We start from the raw sequence: 21,360 nt of genomic DNA, 5'->3' as shown, positions 1-21,360 counted from the left end.
CGTCTTGTGGCATGTTAAGTTAAGGAGTTTCTGAAAATGGTGTGAAGTGCTTTAAGGAAATGTCTTGAGAATTAAAAACAAGATCAAAGTGCTTCCTGCGTCATCGCTGCAGAAAACTGACTGGGGATCAGTCCATCATGAGTCGAGCAGCCAAGAACTACAGATGCTTCTGACTGTCACGATGAGAAACTCAAAGAGTCTGAAGGGTGTAGCAGAGTGAATCCTGCTGACCACGGGAATGTGTTGGAATGTGACTGATGAGCAGAAAGAAGAGTCATCAAATCAATTTGTATAACTGAAATGAAACCTCGACTCCTCAAAGCAGCTGTAGGAAAAGGGGAATTCTAAACATTGGTCTCACATTCAGACCAGTGTCATAGACTTGTATTTACACTGGGGAAATCACAGACATGATGTCATTCATTCATTCATCACTTATCTGCCGCCTGCTTAATCTGGTTTAGAGCAGCAGGGATTTAAATCCCAGAATGCACCGGGCAGAAGGCCAGGCGGTCATTCACGAACAGGGACATCCTGTTCAAAGGGACAGATTTAAATCTGCAATCCACCAAAGCTGCATGCTTGTCTTCGGAGTCTACAACCGTAATTCGGAAAAAAAAGCACGGTAATGAAATACAACGATAATGGAAACCGCTGTAAAGTAAAGATGATGGCAATATAACCAGGGTGCACATAAATGTTTTGCCCTGGTTCTCAAAGGAGCACCTGGAGATGTTTTTTGGTGCGCATCCTTAAAATGAAATAAACCGTACCTTTTGAGGGGTTCTTGACTTTATGAACGGGGGGGGGAGGTGTGCGAGCGGGGTTACTGTGTGGCCCTGAATATTACTCCTGTTCAAGCCCCCAAAAACCCTAAAGGGGGCTTTACAGTGTGTACAGAATACAGTATCATCTGTCCTTAGTCCCTCCATGAAGACAGCTGAAGAAACCCCACTATTAACGGGGAACAAATGAAAGAAACCTCAGGGAGAGCAACAGAGGAAGGATCCCTCTCCCAGGACGCTCAGATGTGCAATAGGTGTGAGTAAATTTAAAAGATAATACATTTAAAACATAGGTGTGCGTCAGGCAGGACCAGAGCAACAGGCACAGCGTGTTTAACCCTGTATCAATGGGGACTTCAAAGCCTTATCTGATAGGAAGAAGCAGGAGACTTTGAAGGGGCTTAAGGCATGGATGTCTTAAAAGCTTCTCATTCAGTGTCGGCTTAGCCAAATAAATTAAGGAGGGTAAATATTTATGGGTTTGAGATAAGATAAGATAAGATGGACCTTTATTTATGCCTCTAGGGGAATTCAAGTGTCATGGCAGGAACAGAATAAGAAGAAACACAGATATTACACATGGAATATTTACGGGAATACAAATAATAAGTAAAATAAAAACGCACATTTTACAACCTTTTGAACGTAATGTTGGAAAAGGGCTATTGAAGTGTTCCGACTGGGTAGTCGTAAAAATAAAACGATGATATTCAGACGTCTCTTTCCCAATGCAAGTCAATGGGGAAAGTCTTTTTGGGCCCAACGGCATCACGGACCCACGAGGAAGTTGCAGTTTGGCCTCTACGGAAATTAGTTTCAAAGGCAAAGCTCACTTCCTGTGGGCTGAGGCTGATCTGAAGGAGCTGAATTAAGAGCTTTGGCCATCTAAGCACAGCCACGAAAACAGACTATAGGTCGGATAGAGGCCAAAAGCTCCATGCTAGGTGTGGGGTTAGAAAGATAATGTATGTGAAGTGAAGAGCAGCTGTTAACAGGACCCTAGAAAGTGCAAATTCCAACAGGTTTGCCCAACACAGAGGTGACACCAACAACACACCCCTGTGAGTTCAGCGGGACACACGGGGCCCTCAGTCGCCAGTGCTTCCTTTCACAACTCGTCCTCCTGTCTGTACTAATTTACATTTTCTCTGCGTCTTCTTCTTCCTCTGTCCTGTCCTTAATAATATGTTCTCTTCGTCTTCCCCCTCTCTTTCCAATTATTGTAACATCCGGTCCAGACTCGAGTTACATTTTTATAAACATAGACACTTTTAATTAACGCAATCGGTGCTATGAGGACATTGCATGTATTGACGACACAATGTTTGTATCGGTTCGTTTTAATTGTATTGTTTTAAGTCTCTTTCCTGTCCTTCTTCCATCGCCCGTCAGATCACTCGTCTAGCATGTCCGTTTTACCTGATATTATCCAAATTCTTAACAACATTTCTCATAATTTCCTTTGATCTAATGTAGTTATTGGGCACTATTGGAGTATTTGTGTATAATATGTTCATGACTGATGTGAATGCACAGTGTAAATAAACCATTGACTGTATATCAATGTATCTAAAACATGTAATGACATTTGATAAAATGCTGATTTAAACGTATTGTTTTCTTGACATGCTTTACTCCTGAATCTATCAACTGTTAAAGTTTGAAAGGAAAAAGGTGGCCTCCTCCTACTTGCAGAATGTGTAGTAACAAGTTGGACTTACTTCATCCAGCCTGAGTAGATCTCATGAAGATTGGGGGTCTCCTCTGGAGTTTCCACCTAAACAAACACAAAACCTTTTTAGAGAACGTGTTCCAAGTATGTCTCATCTATAATCAAGAGTGGCTGGACAATATCCCTTCAACCCATCTTGGAGAAAGCTCATTTCCTGTTGGTCAGGAATTTAAAGCCACAGGCTCCCGGAAAGGAGTCCATGCAGCAAGAAACCAAACTGGCAGCAAGAGAGTGAGTGGAGATGCAATGATGAGCAGGGGGACGATGCCTCTGAGTGGTTGGTTTAATTTGAGAGATTAGTGGCGAGACATTTTTCTCTATTGTAGTCTTCCTAAAACTTTGTCATCAGAAACTTTTGACTTTATTTTTAGCCCGTGGGCCTGACACCTGAAACCAGCCAAGACTCTCGATGGCAGACTTTAGAAATAACACATTTGTAACTTGTCTTTATTTCAGTGCACAGTGAGAGTGACATTATGTAGGAAACATTACAGAATAACACAGCGACTCGACAAAAGGGTTTAAAAACTTACCACGCATAAATTGGTCTGATTTTAAATTAAGTTTTCATTAAAATGCTGCAGTTTTTATAATATTAACAGAAAGATACGTTAAACGATGATATGCTAGCTCTTGGTACGGCCTCTTGGTGTGTGTGGATGCAGCATGGCTCGACACGTGCACTCTGATCATTTTAGGGCTGCAGCTAATGAATCAATAACTGTTATTATCTTTTAATTATTGTTAATTTAACAACATCATTTAGTAGTTTAGCCTATAAACCTTCAGAAAACAGTGAAAGAAATGCATCAAACTTTCCCCTATCCTTGTAGAACTTAAACTCAAAGATATTCAGCTTCTTGATATGAAATTAAAATATTTAAAATAGAAACAAATGGGACAAGCTAATTCTGGGCATTTTATTCTTGAAATATTACCTGAACAATGTTTGAGTTATAGTTTATTACCTGCCAATTAATCAACTTACAATCAACTCGTTTATTAAAAGGCCTCATCAATGCAGCTATAGCACATTTATATCAAAATGTACAACTTTAATCATTGAAACACACACACATGTGCGGGGTCTGAATGGGGCTCATTGTGCAGTGGCAGGCCCTCAGCAGCGATGTTTTCACAGCCATGCAGCTCCTGAAACATTATGTTCTTTTCCTTCAGGAGGCCTGAACAGCGACACACATGTGCTCATACACACTCACACATACATACGATGCCCTACAAATCACTCACTGCAACACTGGAGCAAGAAGCACACTGAAATCACATATTTAATTCAGTTATTAATTAAATAATGCAAAACGGGCATGCTCGGTAAAGAAATAGCATTAACAATGGTACATTTGATCAGGAACAAGGACACAACGGGAGGTAGAATCAGATAGGGTCGGTTTTACACTGAGTAAAGCAGTGCATTTTTAATAATCTAAGCAAAAGTACCTACCTGAGCAATGTGTTTCTCCAGCACCTTGGCAGCTTTCTTGTATCCGTGCACCTTGAGGTGCTGGAAGATGAGGAACAGCAACGTGGCGTCTTCCTCTGAAGCCATTATGTACGACTGACGGCGTTGAAACCAGCGAAAAACTGGAATATTATATTATGTTATTAACAGTTCACTTCATGCTCGCTATTTAGAGTGCAGCCATGAGCCTCTGACACACGCCCCCTTCGAAATGCATCATGGGAAGTGCCGTTTTTGCTAGAGGGCAGAACAACAACAAGAGCATGTTTTTGCGATTCGATTTTTATTAACATGAAGTTAAACGGACAACTGACACACGATGATATCATGATGGAAAATAGTTTTTATAAATATTACAGATATCTTATGTATATCTACTTGCCCATCCTGTCCATGTGTATCCATTCATTATAAGATAAGATATAGTTTATTGATCCGGATTTGGGAAATGTTTTCATCACAGCAGCATAGATAAAACATTGCACATGAATTCAAAGTAAATACAATACAATAAAATAAAATATATATATATAAATATCAGCAGCAGAAGATAAACAAAATAGGCAAAACAGTAAATATATACGTTCAATAATGAAGGATATAAATCTATAGAATGGGTTTATTGGATATAAATATAAATGTAGTATGTATTTAAATGATGGATTTATTTGCTCTATTTTTGTAGTCTACAAGTTAGAAACACTTATTTTGTTGTGTGTGCTTAATATATATTTATATAAACGTATGTTATTACATACATGTGACCATTGTGGTCCCATCTATGATTTTCTGCAGTCTTGTTGTCCTCGTCCTTAGCTGTTATGTCTATTTATGTATTTAAGTATATTGAGAGCAATGCAAACAAATTGTATGTGTGCACATCCCTTTATATAATGTATTCTTTCTAGATGAAACTTAAAACAGGTTTGAATAGATTTAATTTGTTAGGCATCATCTTATCCATCCATGTTGTTTTTCTTTCTAGTGGTTTGATATAAGGCTAATGGCTAATTTGCCTCTTTTGATAGATCACATTTCAGAGGTCTGACTTCAGAAACATTTAATAGGACTTCTGACCTGAATAACCTACTGTTACAATGGTTATAGTTTCCTAAAAGAATAATTTGCACACTGGTTATGACACAATCTAGTCTCTGCCGTGTTATTAGTCACTCTATTCTGCCATGTAGTCCTAGTTCCTAATTATGCTAGCATAGCGACCACATGTGAGTATACTAACATGCTAACCTGCAGATTAAAGTGTTTTCTGGGCACTTCTGTATGCTTTATTAACATTGTGGATTAAATAACCTATCCATCAACTCAAACTATGCTTGACTTTAATTGACAACATTTTACCTGCTGCTAGTTAGGGGTCCACACTACCAACCCGGAAGTGACAACTTTCAGTGGGCTTTAAACTAAGGGACTATACCATTATGAGTTTCAGCCAACAGTCTTTCTACCCCCTAAACGCACCAGGAGCGTCTGCGCTGCGTTACGGCCGCGCCGCGGCGTTCGCAAAGATCGCGGCCACTCTAGTCAATGGGTGCTATTCCACCAGACGCGAAGCGTCCCAGAAGCTCCTCGCCGCAAGGAATTTCTAAAATATAGGATGAATCCTATTTTTGACTCGGCGCAGCGCGGCGCAGGCAGGAAGTGATGAAAATCACCTTGTTGTCTGCTTTGCTGGTTGAGGGGGTGCACCCAAAACCGGCTCCTTCTCCCCCCCCCCCACCACCGTCTTTCAAGTAGGAGAATACATGCCAGCGTTCTCCTCCGGTTTACAGGCACTGTCAATTATATATATATATAATAATTATGATGATGAATGCATATTTTTTTACCACTAAAATACAGCAACACATCTTTGATTCATGTCGTTTATAACTGGAATATTACAATTATTATTAACTGTGTCTGTAGTCTACAACACAACAAAATAGGAAATAACAACAATAAACACGATTTAAACAGACACAAACATAAACCATTTAACTACGTAGCCTACTGTAAAAGTACAAATGTCCAGGAAATATTCCAAAATCAACAACAACTGCGAGGCTGCACACACGACGCTCCGCTTCCGCAACGTTTTGAAACGTGCCTGGTGTGTTAGGTCGCAGGAGGAGGTCGCAGCGTGGCGCAGTCGCTATTCCACCAGACGCGAAGCGTCCCAGAAGCTCCTCGCCGCAAGGAATTTCTAAAATATAGGATGAATCCTATTTTTGACTCGGCGCAGCGCGGCGCAGGCAGGAAGTGATGAAAATCACCTTGTTGTCTGCTTTGCTGGTTGAGGGGGTGCACCCAAAACCGGCTCCTTCTCCTCCCCCCCACCACCGTCTTTCAAGTAGGAGAATACATGCCAGCGTTCTCCTCCGGTTTACAGGCACTGTCAATTATATATATATATAATAATTATGATGATGAATGCATATTTTTTTACCACTAAAATACAGCAACACATCTTTGATTCATGTCGTTTATAACTGGAATATTACAATTATTATTAACTGTGTCTGTAGTCTACAACACAACAAAATAGGAAATAACAACAATAAACACGATTTAAACAGACACAAACATAAACCATTTAACTACGTAGCCTACTGTAAAAGTACAAATGTCCAGGAAATATTCCAAAATCAACAACAACTGCGAGGCTGCACACACGACGCTCCGCTTCCGCAACGTTTTGAAACGTGCCTGGTGTGTTAGGTCGCAGGAGGAGGTCGCAGCGTGGCGCAGTCGCAGCGTGGCGCAGCCGCAGACGCAGCGCAGACGCAGCGCAGACGCTCCTGGTGCGTTTAGGGGGTAAGTATCGCAAAAACTGATATTATAAACATTTCTCTTTTAGGACATTTCGAATTAGAATATACATGTAATTGTATTGCCTTAATTGGTTACATTTGATTTGTCTGTACCCATTTAAAGGTGGGGTAGGCAGTGGCGACTGGTCATTAGGGGCACAGCCCCACCTAGTGTCAGCAGAAAGTATTAAAAATAATGATTACAAAAAAATGCAAAAAATAAATATAAAATAAAATATATTTTAAGATCATGTTTAATCATCTGATTCGTCTGTACATTGCTGTTTTAGTCTGTGTTCTTCTAATTAGTGTCTACAGTGTCACACTGCTCAAACACTGACAGTGTGTGCCTATTGAGCTGTTTAGAGCCATGTGGGACAAACCCCGATCCTGCCCCTCCCTCTCCCTGTTTAAGTCAATGGTGACTGTAAAAACTACACTGCGCATGCTCAGAGTATTGTCCTATTTAATGTGTGTGGCAAAAAAATAATGACCAGAGGGGCAAAGTGCTGCCATCCCCACCATCCGTCATCTCACATAATTCAGAGCTGATTGGCTGTAAGTACGTGTGCCGCGAAAAGTGTGGTGTGTGAAGAGGAGACCAGAGAGCTGCAGTGAGGCGTCCTAAACCCCGGAAGTAAGCTGTGCATGGCTTCCCTCGACCTAAAAGCAATGAGATTTCTCCATAGGATTTTAGAAAATAGCTCAAAATAAGATCTGTGGGAAACAAACCTGATAAATGCACGTTTTGTTCAGCCGGATAATATCCACATGTCTACCCTACTTTTATAATTTTCGAATCATAAATCTATTGATTAGATTAGATTTATGATAGACTTTTGAAACTACAAGAAGATAAGGAGGACTTTTACAAAAAAGTAATAGAGATTTTTGTCCAGAAGGATAGGCAAATGGACTTAATCTTCAAGTCAAGGTAAGACTGCAATTTTATTGAAAATGGGATCTTACTAAGAGAGAACAATTCAATATTTAAATGATAAAATTACATGTTTTGGGTATCCTTCTGTTGAACTGTCTGTTTAAAATTAATTGAAGCATCAGACAAAAAAAGCTTTTGAAAATAATATTATATTTTGATTTAGGTCAAAATATAATATTTGTAAACCTGAAGAGTCAGGTGCCAGTGCCTCACCAGCCATGAACCTCACTGCAGAAGCTTATATTTAGACATCTGAGTTGTTTGTGCCCCACCACTTTTGTACTTATAGAAACGCCACTGGGGGTAGGTCATTTTGGAGAAACCAGCTCGGGTGCGGTAGAATTTGAAAATACACAACCGGAAGAAATCTGCCACATCTTTACAGAGCCCCTCCTCCAACACACACGAATGCGCACATGACCAATGAGGGCACGAGATAAGTTTGTGCACAGATGGAAGGCTGACAGGCAGGTAGGCCATCCAGTTACTTTAGCCGGGCCGGCTAAAATGATTGGTCGTGCTTTTTACAGCACTACTGTACTAGAGGGCATGCGTCACTGCTGTCGCTGTCCGGATATGCCGTGCTCTGACCCGGTAGTGCCGAGCGGCCATTTTAGTTCAAACATTGGTCATTCACTCCGCCTCGAGTTGAGACGTTCATCCACTCATTCATGTAAGATTGTTTCCACTATTGTTTGGTGTGTCTACACTCTGTGTCGTTGAATATATGTGTGTTGGTCATGACATGCATGGATGTAGTACTTTGTCATCTTATCTTGCTGCATTGCTCTGTTTCAGGGTGTCGTCATCTTTGTCATTAAATTACCGAAACTGACATTGAGGAGTGTGTTTCTTCATGACGACACCATGGTCGTTGTTGGATGCCCTGTCCCCGGCTGCGAGTTTGAATCCGAAGACTTGTCTGAAGCACTCGTCATTGCTATATTGACGATTCATGGATTTAGCCACCAGCACGCAGCACCTGCCCAGACCCCGGCCCCTCACGGCCCGAGACTCGATCGGCCCAAAGTTGATGTGGGCGTGTCGATAGAGGAATGGAAAGTGTTCATCCGCCGTTGGAACGTATTCCGCGCCGGCTCAGGCATAGGGGATGCCCAGGCCCCCTTCCAGCTGTTTCAGTGCGCTGGGCCTGTACTTGGAGACAGCCTGTTGAAAGCCATCCCCGACGCCGCTTCCGGACCCTTGCCAGACCTAATCACCGTCATGCGTTCCCTAGCTGTCATCCCAGTCGCTACATGCGTCCTGCGCACCGAGCTACTTCAGCTCCGCCAGGAACGCGATGAGACATTCGGGGTAAAGCAGAGACATGCGCATATAATGCGGTATGCGAGTGTGGTAAGGACGTGGACTACACCGACCACATCATCCGTGATGTTCTGCTCAATGGCATTTATGACTCGGACATATGCCGCGAGACGCTGGGGACACCTGACGTCCTGGTCAAGCCAGTTAACGACGTAATTGCACTTGTCGAGAACAGAGAGAGATGGCCCGTAACGCTCTCCTGTCGTCCTCCCCATCAGCCATGTCGTCATTCCGGCGCCTGAAGACGACTCCACAGACGAGCCCCGCCCTGAGTCCTGCGGACGGGGATAAACGTGCCTCGTGCCCTGAATGTAAGAGCGTCTTTAACGTCTTCACGGAGGGGCCTCGCGGGTGGAATCCTAAGCCTCACCAGGTGTGCATCGGATGCTATAGGGCCTAGGGGTGTTGAAAATAATCGTTTCTACGATGCATTGCGATGCGGACGTGGACGATTCGGTCTCGATGCAGTGACGGAAGATAATCGGTTATAGAGTAGTAACGTTGCTTCCTGATTTTCCGGCCGCGGCTTTACTATAACGTTTTTTCTGTCACTTTAATATCAAATCGGTCGGTGACTCAGAGATCAGGGAACATACGTGACAGCGGCACAGCAACACCGAACACGGAGCAGTCTGCTTTATCCACCAACACAAGAACACCAGTCCAGAACCGACAACAGCAGGACCCGCTCTGAATCACTCCGTGCATGTCGCTGCGGCTCAGAGACACAGGGATTTATGTTTTTCAAAAATAATCGCGTTACAATCATGTCAGGTTTTTGGTGGATTTAATTAAGTCTTGGATTGCAGAGTATGAATGTCCTCTAGCAATTTTCAGATGATATATACGTGTGTAAAGTTTGTGAAGGCAGGAGGAAAAAAGCTTCCGCGATCACCGTCTCCTCTCCGTTCCTCCAAGCCCCGCCCCCTCCCTGAAAATAATGAGTGACATGCTGATAGTGACCCGATAGAAACTTTATTATTCACTTAATCACTGAGATATAATGAAGCTAACTTTATCTTTCATTCATTGGATTTATGTAACAGTAAAACAGAGAATGTAAGTGTGCACCCACATGCAGTATTTTAGTTTGTATATGCCGTTGTAAATACTCCTGTTGTCTGCTGTGTTCAGACTCACGTCCTGTGTGTGATGCCTCATTCAGGACATTCAGTGTCCTTTCTTAACAGAAGGCCGTGGCTAGAAGCTGCAGCTAGACTGCAGAAGCATTAGCTTTTTGTGTTTGAGGATGGAACAACTTCACACACGGAGGCTAGACCTATACAATTCATTTATTCTGGTTTATAAATGAATGTCAAGACATTTATGTTATTGATTTCTGAAGCACTTTCTAAATAATAAAAAGAGAGTTCATATGTATTGACTGCATGTATGCATTGATGAAAAATAAGCCATGTGCAGTAATCTAGAAAATTGAGGATGCAACGCATTGGTATGAATCGAGATGCACCGGGATGCACCGGGATATCGAACCGAATCGAATCGTTGACAGGATAATCGAATCGAATCGTGAGACCAGTGAAGATGCACAGCCCTAATAGGGCCCTCCGACGACAGAGGCATCAACAGCCGTCATCCGACAGTCAACAGGCCGCCATGGGGTCGGAGCCGGTCTCCCAGGTCTCGTCGGTGCAAGCTGGGGCCCGCCCTGGCCGACGTCACGGGAGCCATCACCGACGCCGCGCCCCTACGTCACACGGCTGTGTCAACAGGCATGCACCTATCAGACTTGAGCACCACATCTTCTCCAAGGGCCAATGGAGACGAGCCAGGCTGAGAGACCACCCCCGAGCATTAATCACCATCTCGATGGACATGCCAGTCGGGCTGAGGGATGGCACCAGCAACCGGGCCTCGGCCGACGGAGCTCGGATATCCGCCGTCGCGGACACTGGCGCGCAGTCGGACCTTTGGTCGCTGGAGGAGTTCCTGGCCAGCGGTTTCTCGCGGGACGACCTGCGACCCGTCAGCCTCTGCCTGTCGGTCGCCAACCGCTCCCCTATATCCATCGAGGGAGCGTTCTTCGCTAGGCTCTCGACGACCTGCAGCGGGGGACGTGTTACATCCTGCCGTTCCATGGTATATGTGAGCAGCTCAGTCCGGGCCATGTACCTCTCCTACGAGTCGTTGCTCAACCTCGGCCTCTTACCCGTGAACTTCCCATCGGACGACGTTGCAGGGGGGCCCAAGGACAGGCGTAGCCCTGACACGGCTGACACGCCAGACCAGCCCTTGTCCGTCAATGCGACGAGGTCAGCCAACGGCGGCTGCGTGGGGCCAGGTGACCCCCGGGACGCCCAGTGCTCATGTCCTCAGCGCACGGTCCCCCCGGCGCGCCCCGCAGCACTGCCGTTCCCTTGTACGCCAGAGAACAACAACCGGATGAAAGGTTGGCTACTCGGGAGATGTGCCTCGTCGACATTCAATACTTGCCCCCATCGGGCACTACCATGCATGGAGGGGCCACCTATCGAGATGCACGTGGACCCCGCAGCTACGCCTAGGGCGTGTCACACCGCGGCTACAGTGCCTCTACACTGGCAGCGGAGGGTCCACGATGACCTCCTGCGGGACGAAGCCCTTGGGGTCATTGAACGCGTGCCATATGGTGAGCCCGTGGCGTGGTGCCATCGTATAGTAGTCACTCGGAAGCACGACGGTTCCCCCCGTGGACCTCTCCCCCTCAATAAGTTCTGCCAACGTGAGACCTTCGCCACGGAGTCCCCGTTCCACCTTGCACGCCGCGTCCCGAAGGGCACCTGGAAGACCGTCACGGGCGCCTGGAACGGCTACCGCAGTGTCCCCCTGCGTGAGTCGGATCGCCACCTCACTTCCTTCATCACACCCTTCGGCCGTTGGCGCTACACCAGGGCACCACAGGGTTTCCTGTCATCAGGGGATGGCTACAACCGTCGGTTTGACGCCGTCCTCTCGGACTATGAACGCAAGGAACGTTGTGTGGATGATACCATCCACTATGACACCGACCTGGAGCAACACTGATGGAGGACCATCGACTTCCTGACGCGTGTCGGCCGGTCGGGCATCGTGTTGAACCCGGACAAGCTTCAATTCGCGGAGAGGTGCGTCAATTTCGCTGGCTTCAGGGTGTCGGAATCTACCATCGAACCGCTCCCGAAATACTTGGACGCCATCCGGGACTTCAATCAATCAATCAATCAATGTTTATTTATATAGCCCAATATCACAAATGTTTCATGTTTCAACCAGGTGGCTAACTACGCCCAGTTGCGTGACATGATGGCTCCATTTAAGCCGTTCCTCAGCCCACGCTGTGTGTTCCTATGGTCCCCCGTTCTGGAGGAGGCCTTCCAGTCGTCCAAGCAAGCCATAATGGAGGCCATCCGCGAGGGCGTGGAGATCTACGACATGCAGAAGCGTACCTGCCTCCGCCCTGACTGGTCCATGTGTGGCATTGGCTACTTCCTGCTCCAGCAACATTGTCACTGTGCCTCGGTCCTACCGGACTGCTGTCCAGGTGGATGGAGGATCACCCTCGCGGGCTCACGTTTCCTGTCCCCTGCGGAACAGCGCTATGCGGCCGTCGAGGGAGAGGCCCTAGCTGTGGCCTGGGGTCTGGAAGAGACGCGGTACTTCACGCAGGGGTCCGACAACCTCGTTGTGGTCACCGACCATAAGCCGTTGATGAAGATCTTTGGCGACTGTACGCTGGATGAGATAACAAACTCGCGTCTGTTTAGACTCAAGCAGCGCACCCTCCCATGGCGCTTTGACATTGTGCATCTGCCTGGCAAGAGCAACTGTGCCGCTGATGCCACGTCGAGGCATCCTTCCCCCTTGGGGTCAGCGAACGGCCTCTCATTGGGGCTGCCGAGCGGGCCTGACGCCATGGAGTCGGCACTCATGGCCTCCATCCGCGACGACGCACGGGAGCTCGGAGCCGTCTCTTGGCCCCTCCTCGCACGGGAGACAGCGGCTGACGGATGCCTCGGCCACCTCCTCCAACTCATCGAGCAGGAGGGTGGGATTGACGTAAATGACCCTGCCCTGGCGAGTCTGTCATCGGTCTGTGAGTCCGTCTACGCACAGGATGGCGTCCTGCTCTATCGGGACCGCGTTGTGGTCCCCCCATCCCTCCGTGTCAGGGTTGGGATGGTTGACGGTTCGGGACGTCTGACACTGCTCAACCGGTGGTTCCTCCGTGCCTATACGCCGGCCACACCCTGCGCCCGTGAGCAGTCGGCTGCGCCGTCGCCGCCGCCCGCTGCCCTGGGCCATCAGCCCCCACCTATCCACCCGGGCTGGGCGACGCCCCAGGGGATCGCTCAGCGGCCGGCTGTTGGACCCCTTGACTCGGCTATGGGCGCTTCCCCACCGGCGCCTGCTGGTGAGGCGTCCTCTGACCTCACCGCTCCTACAGGTGCCTTCCTGCCTACTCCGCCAGGCCGCGTGAGGAGGACGCCTGCACGTTACGAGCCCGAGTCCGGCAGCTGGATTTAGACCGTTAATCTATTCCGGCCCATAGTTTTCCGGTCTGAGGGGGATGAAGAGTTTATCGCCGGCCACTAGAGGGCAGCGTCACTGCTGTCGCTGTCCAGATATGCCGTGCTCTGACCCGGTAGTGCCGAGCGGCCATTTTAGTTAAAACATTGGTCATTCACTCCGCCTCGAGTTGAGACGTTCATCCACTCATTCATGTAAGATTGTTTCCACTATTGTTTGGTGTGTCTACACTCTGTGTCGTTGAATATATGTGTATTGGTCATGACATGCATGGATGTAGTACTATCTTGCTGCATTGCTCTGTTTCAGGGTGTCGTCATCTTTGTCATTAAATTACCGAAACTGACATTGAGGAGTGTGTTTCTTCAACTACGGCTTCCACAGGTGACATTTATTTATGTATTTATTGTCAAAGAATTTAATATATTCATTGCTATCGGGATGTTAAGAGCATTCCATGGAATATAACAAAAAGTGTTTCTGAAATAAATTACATACCCCACCTTTAAAGCATGTATAGCTCCTTGGGTCAGTCCAGTTGCAAACCTGTGTTTCTCTTATAAAACACATCAGAAACAAATAAGATTCGTAGTTGTTTTCACCACCTCACCCAAACCATGATGACCTGATCTCTGGTGTTATGTGTTCTCCCACCGCCACGCAGCCAACACAACCACGCACAAAATATGAGTTACTAAAGTTGGTACTTTTATATGTATGCGCAGAAGAGGATTAGGGCCACGAGAACACATTTTGGGATGTGACAACAACAACAAAAGGTTGAGTTTCGACATTTTTCTCAGAACTCAACATTTTTATTTTTGTCACATCCCAAATGCTGGCAAAGAGAGACAGCCAATAAGCATGAATGAAAAAGAGCTCACATGCTGCCTTTTTCTAAATAGGCTTGCAACAGACACCTCCCATTGATACATGGCCTAATTTGAGTTTTTATTTATTTTACTCTGTTTCTTCTTGCATTATTTCTTCTATTTTTATTGTTTATGTCTTATTTATGTTTATGTTGCATTGTTGGAGGAGCCTGGGATTTACGATGTATAACTAAACTGAATCTGGTCTTGCAACACCTTCCATTAATGCATTGCCTTGATTTCTTTATGAATCCTAATTTCCGTTCTCGTTTTGCTTTATCTCCTTGGGAATTTTTGCAGTTGTGCAGGTCTGCACAGCTTGTTGCGTAAAGAGAGAAATTCCTGGTTTTCTCCGGAGTGCCAGCTGGCTCCTCCGGTTCCTCTCAGCTTGCAGTCAAAGCGTTTGACCGGAGATCTGTCCGGGATTACAGCAGAGAGGGGAGTCCGACACGATGACATCAATCACAAGATAACAAATTATCGTATTAAAGACGCGAACTGCCGTTAAAGCAGTACAATGCCGGCTATCACCGTTTTCCCCTGTGTCAAATTAACACCAATTAAACCAAGCCTACCGGATGTTGAGCGTTTCAGCCTTCAAAATAAAGCTGACACGATAGGAAAATCAATGTTATTAAGTGGTTTGGCTGATTCTAATTTACTGCCCCCTTACATATGATGATATTTTTGCTTGTAAGATTACAATTAGGTTTTCTTCAGGCAGAATCAGTACAACATTTCCCCACAAAATCCAATTAACTAAAAGTATAAAGGACCATAAAAACGAAATGATGATAAAAAAAAAACTATTTAAAGAAACATTTTCTAACATTAAAATATACAAAATGTTCATTAAATAGAAATAAAATATAGATGTACCCATACATATAAAATAGAATAAAATATGTGCAGTGTTGGTATGACAAGTGGAAAGCCAGGCAGATACAGTACTTGAGTAACATTACTTTCAGTAGTTACATTGCACCACTGACAACCAGAGTATCATACAACAAACTGAAGTAGCTTAGTAACTACACACAGCATTTAAAAACAAGAACAAAGATATGACACCACTTTACAACAACACTTATGTGCAATATGCTTTTATTACAACTGTCTGCTTCTCCGAGTTAGTCCACCCATTACTGTAACAAGACTCTTTATGTGCCATAATGATGTTACTAATGTTACATGCCACACTTCACTCTACAGTGCTACACTCATTTTATTGTATAAATGCTACTGCTATTCAAGATTCAAGGGTTGTATTATTATGTGTAGCTACAATGCTTTTTACCTAAGGACTACCTTGAATGTGTACTGGTGTAAATTGTATCATTTGTATTTTAAATACTATATGCATGCTTTTTTATATAATAGTGTTCTATTTTCTTCACCATACTTTGCGGTAACAACGTAAATGTTCCCTTTGAGGGACGAATAAAGGAATTCTGATCCTGAAAACGCTTCCACAGGTTCTGCTGTTGCGTGTTTTATTTTGACAGGTCACACCGGAAGTTGCCCCCAGGTGTTGTGTCTGACTTGACTTTGGTCGTATTTCATTATTGAGAGTGTGGACTCTCAGACTGAAGGAAAGGAGGGAAGGAAAGGTTTGTGTGGAAACTTGAGGACATGCGACGTCTTCTGCAAACTGTACTCAACTCTCTGCCAGCTGAAGAAAGACCCGAATAGTGAAGAATGAACTGAGGAGAGGAAGAGGTGAGGAGGGGGGAGGAAGAAGAACTGTGCACTCCCATTGATCACATCGATGTATTGATTTAGGCCTGGCTTTGACATAAAACACAGCTGTATTGAGGAGTAGATGTATGTGTGTGGAGCTGTTTGCACCTGGATCAAACTGTGGTATTGGACTGCAGTGCTTTAGTAACTCGATAACATGCTGCAGACGTCTGTGCTTGCAAAGCTGCAGAGCAGGGGGAAGTACTCAGATCTTGTACTTAAAAGAAAGTAGAAGTACCAGAGTGTAGGAATACTCTGTAAACGTCCTTCATTCAAAATGTTACTCAAGTAAAAGTACAAAAGTATTAGCGTCAACATAGTTGAAGTAGTCACTGTGCAGATTGGTCCATTTCAGAATAATATATATGATATGTTTTATAATGATTGATCATGAAAGTGTTCTCAAAGCTGGTGAAGGTGCAGCTAGTGACTTTGTAGACTGCAGGTAGCTGGTGGATTTACTCCAGGTGGAACTAAAGGCTGATTTAACACTTGATTAGATTTCACATTATTCATCCACATCTGTAAAGTAACTACAGGTGTTAAATACATGTAGTGGAGTAGAAGTACACGATTTACCACTGACTTGTAGGGGAGTAGAAGTACAAAGTAGCATAAAATAGAAAATACTCAAGTAAAGTACAAATATCTAACATTTCACTTAATTACCGTACTATAGTAAATCAGAAAAGTACACGCAGCGGGGAACAGATGTGTGCCTTATCTAAGGGGGAGCCAGCTGAAACATGTACAGTAGTAATGTTTGCCACACAGCTGCTTTTAGTCACTGTCATGGATATGAAATCATCGGTGCGTCATGACTGTAGCGTAAGCATGTCCTAGATTATACAGATGTGTGTACAATCTGCCTCCCGTTTCCTTCACAGAACACTAATCTCCACGTCCAACTGCAGCTCTCAGAGACAGGAAAGGGTTACGTTTAAAATATACCTATAAAATCAGCCCTGAAACATCTGGCGGTGGAGGAGGAAGTATTCAGATCCTTAACATCGGTAAAAGTACTAATACTTCACAGTGAAAGGTACTACTCACAGTAAAAATACTCAGACACAAGTCAAAGTTCAGTTGATCGTATTCTAATTATTTTCGAGGCACCGTAGTTTAACTGATAACCAAGCATTACATGTTTATAACCTCAACACATGGGAATACTCGAGTGAAGTACATGTTCCTTTGATTTGTATGTACTTCATGTACATTTACTTTGTTACATCCACCACTGAGGAGATGGCAGTGTGTTTTATCTACAGAGAAACAAGGTGAGAGCAGCATTCCTTCATGTGCTGCTCCCTGCCAGGGATGCAGGCTTTAATAAATCACACACGCCGCCTCCGTCTCCTTTTGTTGCTGGAAACTTGCTGCTCGATGTCTGCTGGGGAGGCTTTCTAAAGACGGGCCGAGGATCCGACTCTTTGTGAGAAGCTTCATTTTAAGGTCTGAACTCCGTTGTCACTTTGTCACAGTGTGTTCTGTCAAAGTGACATCCTAAAATAAAACACTCTGCAGGAAAGCATCTCAAATGTTAACTTTACGTGTTCCTGTCCTTTTAGAGTATATAGACTATAGTAGCCAATGTCACCAGGATGGCCGAGTGGTTAAGGCGTTGGACTTAAGATCCAATGGGCATCAGCCCTCGTGGGTTCGAACCCCACTCCTGGTATTATGTGAGGGAGGCTGTGGCTCAGTGGCGTAGTGCGGGCGCTGATCTTCGGATCCGAGGGGAATAAGACACTTCACCCCAAATGCCTCCTGTGGGATCGATCACAGTATTGAATGTGGTCAAGTTGCTTTCGACAAAAGTGTCTCGTGACATGTAATGTAGTATATTTGAGGCTCTTTTACTTTGGCTCACAAGCTATCACATCGGAGGTTATTTTTCACATTTATGACCAATTAGCTGGTTAATAAGTCAATTAATTTGTTGAATAAAGCATCCATCAAGTTTGACAGTAACCTTAAATGTCTGCTCTGAAATCCATTGCAACACACGCAAAATAATATACAGGCAAAAACTGAGTATTTTAAGTTTCACGACATTAAAAGTGTGCGACAAAATTACCTTTGTGCTAAATAAGTAGGCAGATATATATGCGTGGAGATAACGAGTTAAATCGAGTACACATTTTGAGTTTGGACAATATTTACCATTAGATCACGTGAAACTGACTAGTTCAATTGGGGTAGCTCTCCTTTTTAAAATTGCAAATCAATGAGCAAGATATCTTTATGCCGGTCCTTGTTTTTCACACGGTTCTAAAAAAATAAAGTACCTTAATCTGTTGTAACGTCCCAGCGGGTTGGGAAAAATGGGCGCAACACATGACCAGATGTACTTGGGACAATTATTGTTGTTTTAATAATAAACTCATATCAAATGGCATACAAAGAGGTATCTAATCAACAAAGAGTATATTGGGTTCTGGTTAAAGCAAACAAATACACAAGAGGACTCTTAAACTAAAAGCTATTTACAATTCTAATTAAAGGTGGGGTAGGTAAGTTTGAGAAACCGGCTCGAGATACACTTTTTGTTATATTCCATGGAATGCTCTTAACATCCCGATAGCAATGAATATCTGAAGTGCTGTGACAAAAAAATCCATAAAAAATCCATCTGTAGAAGCCGTAATACTGTAAAAAGTACAACCAATCGGATTGGACGGCCTACCTGCCTGTCAGCCTTGCATCGGGGCACACACTTATCTCGTGCCCTCATTGGTCATGTGCGCGTTCGTGTGTGTTGGAGGAGGGGCTCTGTGAGGAAGTGGCAGATTTTCTCCGGTTGTGTATTTTCAAATTCTAGCGATCTCGAGCCGGTTTCTCAAACTTACCTACCTCACCTTTAAGGGGACCAAACAATAAAGAAAACCTCAATACTCCAGTGGTTTATCAATGAACTAAAATACAGCCCATGACAGCACCCCCGCTCCTAATGCCGCTTGTTAAGTTCAGTTTAAACTCTGACACATGGCCCGTGTTCAATATAACCTCACGTACAGTTGCAAGAAACAGTGAACCCTTTGGATCCTCCACACATAGCGTCGTGAGTTCCTTCCAAGCAACTCAGCGTTGGTTTCATCCGTCCCCAGAACATGTGGCCAGTCGTGCTGAGGAACATCCAGGTGCTCTTTTGCAAACTTCAAACGTGCAGCAATGTTTTTCCTGGACAGCAGTGGCTTCCTCCGTGGTGTCCTCCCATGACCTCCATTGTTGTTCAGTGTTTTACGTATCGTAGATTCGTCAACAGAGATGTTAGCATGCGCCAGAGATTTCTTTAAGTCTCTCGCTGACTCTCTAGGACTCTTCTTCACCTCATTGAGCATGCTGTGCTCTTGCAGTCGTCTTTACAGGACGGCCACTCCTAGGGAGAGTAGCACCAGTGCTGAACTTTCTCCATGTATAGACGACTTGTCTCACCGTGGACTGATGACCATCAAGGCTTTCAGAGATACTTCTGGAACCCTTTCCAGATTTATGCAAGTCAACAATTCTTACTCGTAGGTCTTCTGAGAGCTCTTCTGTGCGAGGCATGCTTCACATCTGGCAATGCTTCTTAAGAATAGCAAATTCAAAACGGGTGTGTATTTTTTATAGGGCAGAGTAGCTTCAACCAACACCTCCAATCTCGTCTCCTTGATGGACTCCAGGGTGGCTGACTCCTCACTCCAATGAGCTCTTGAAGAAGTCTTTAGGGGTTCACACACTTGTTCCACCCTGCACTGTGAATGTTTACATGGTGTGTTCAATACAAACATGAACACATATCATTGTGTGTGTGGTATTAGTTGAAGCAGACTGTGTTGTTGTGACTGAGATGAAGATCAGAACACGTTTTAGGACCAGCTTCTGCAGAGATCCAGGTCACTCCAAAGGGTGCACTTGTTCTACAGGAATGGAGGATAGTGTCCGCGCTGCACAAACGTCACATTCAGAGTTTCTGCTCTCTCAGACACGACTTGTATTTTCACCATAAGTCTTTATACGATTCCAAAGAGGATGTGGTGAAAGACCGCCTCAGGTTCTCGCAGCAGATTGATGGGATTCAGATGTCCGTTATAGATGTGGTTTATGATCCGAGCTTAGTCTCCAGCGATGGCATGGCGCGTGAACGTGACTCAGAGCTTCACTGCCCTGGTTCTGTTGCTGAGGTTTCTGTTGTTCCTGCAGAGAAGATGCACGCCGCCGCCGCCGCCGCCGTGGCTCTCGCTGTGCTGAGTGTGCTCTGCCGCGTCGACCAACTGTCTGCAGACCGGGCCAAACAGAACCAGAACCAGACCGACAGAAACAACCGCACAGATGAGGCGGAACCAACGAAGAAGAAGAACCAGCCGCACATCATCTTTATCCTCATAGACGACCAGGTGTGTGTGTGTGTGTGTGGCGGTGTGTGCGTGTGTGTGTGTGTGTGTGTGTGTGTGTGTGTGTGTGTGTGTGTGTGTGCGTGCGTGTGCGTGCGTGCGTGCGTGCGTGTGTGTGTGTGTGTGTGTGTGTGTGTGTGTGTGTGTGTGTGTGTGTGTGTGTGTGTGTGTGTGTGTGTGTGTGTGTGTGTGTGTGTGTGTGTGTGTAAATGTAAATGTCTCAAATCAGATGCTTGGAAAGCAGCAGTTAACTCCTATAACCAAAGGTGGGAGAAGTACTCAGATCTTGTACTTGAGTAAAAGTATAAGTACTCAGATCTTGTACTTGAGTAAAGGTAGAAGTACTCAGATCTTGTACTTGAGTAAAAGTAGAAGTACTCAGATCTTGTACTTGAGTAAAAGTAGAAGTACTCAGATCTTGTACTTGAGTATAAGTAGAAGTACTCAGGTCTTGTACTTGAGTAAAAGTAGAAGTACTCAGATCTTGTACTTGAGTAAAAGTAGAAGTACTCAGGTCTTGTACTTGAGTAAAAGTAGAAGTACTCAGATCTTGTACTTGAGTAAAAGTAGAAGTACTCAGATATTGTACTTGAGTAAAAGTAGAAGTACTCAGGTCTTGTACTTGAGTAGAAGTACTCAGATCTTGTACTTGAGTAAAAGTAGAAGTACTCAGATCTTGTACTTGAGTAAAAGTACTCAGATCTTGTACTTGACTAAAAGTAGAAGTACTCAGATCTTGTACTTGAGTAAAAGTAGAAGTACTCAGATCTTGTGCTTGAGTAAATGTAGA

At 44.7% G+C, this 21,360-nt stretch overlaps 2 protein-coding genes and 1 non-coding gene across 4 annotated transcripts in view; 2 read left to right on the top strand and 1 right to left on the bottom strand.

The window, feature by feature from the left end:
* Positions 1 to 4,186, bottom strand: part of LOC117462630 (uncharacterized protein DDB_G0286299-like) — a 29,233-nt gene extending 25,047 nt beyond the window's left edge. The window contains exons 1-2 of the mRNA XM_071206404.1: positions 3,980 to 4,186; positions 2,507 to 2,562 (exon numbers count right to left, since the gene is read on the bottom strand). Coding sequence (XP_071062505.1) covers positions 2,507 to 2,562; positions 3,980 to 4,084 — 161 coding nt within the window. The 5' untranslated portion in view covers positions 4,085 to 4,186. The remainder of the gene's footprint in view (positions 1 to 2,506; positions 2,563 to 3,979) is intronic.
* Positions 4,187 to 16,030: 11,844 nt separating this feature from the next.
* LOC117462967 (arylsulfatase I-like) overlaps positions 16,031 to 21,360 on the top strand; it is a 31,738-nt gene continuing 26,408 nt past the window's right edge. The window contains exons 1-2 of one of the 2 annotated variants that reach the window (XM_034105344.2): positions 16,031 to 16,170; positions 20,380 to 20,573. In XM_034105344.2, the coding sequence (XP_033961235.1) occupies positions 20,385 to 20,573 (189 nt within the window). In that variant the 5' untranslated portion in view covers positions 16,031 to 16,170; positions 20,380 to 20,384. The remainder of the gene's footprint in view (positions 16,171 to 20,379; positions 20,574 to 21,360) is intronic. The other variant, XM_034105345.2, reaches the window with a different exon arrangement.
* On the top strand, positions 17,790 to 17,872 carry trnal-uaa (transfer RNA leucine (anticodon UAA)). Its single transcript has one exon. It is a non-coding gene; the product is annotated as a tRNA-Leu (tRNA).

This window comes from Pseudochaenichthys georgianus, chromosome 17, assembly GCF_902827115.2.
Source record: "Pseudochaenichthys georgianus chromosome 17, fPseGeo1.2, whole genome shotgun sequence".
Lineage (NCBI taxonomy): Eukaryota > Metazoa > Chordata > Actinopteri > Perciformes > Channichthyidae > Pseudochaenichthys > Pseudochaenichthys georgianus.
This window is presented reverse-complemented; position numbering and strand designations above follow the sequence as displayed.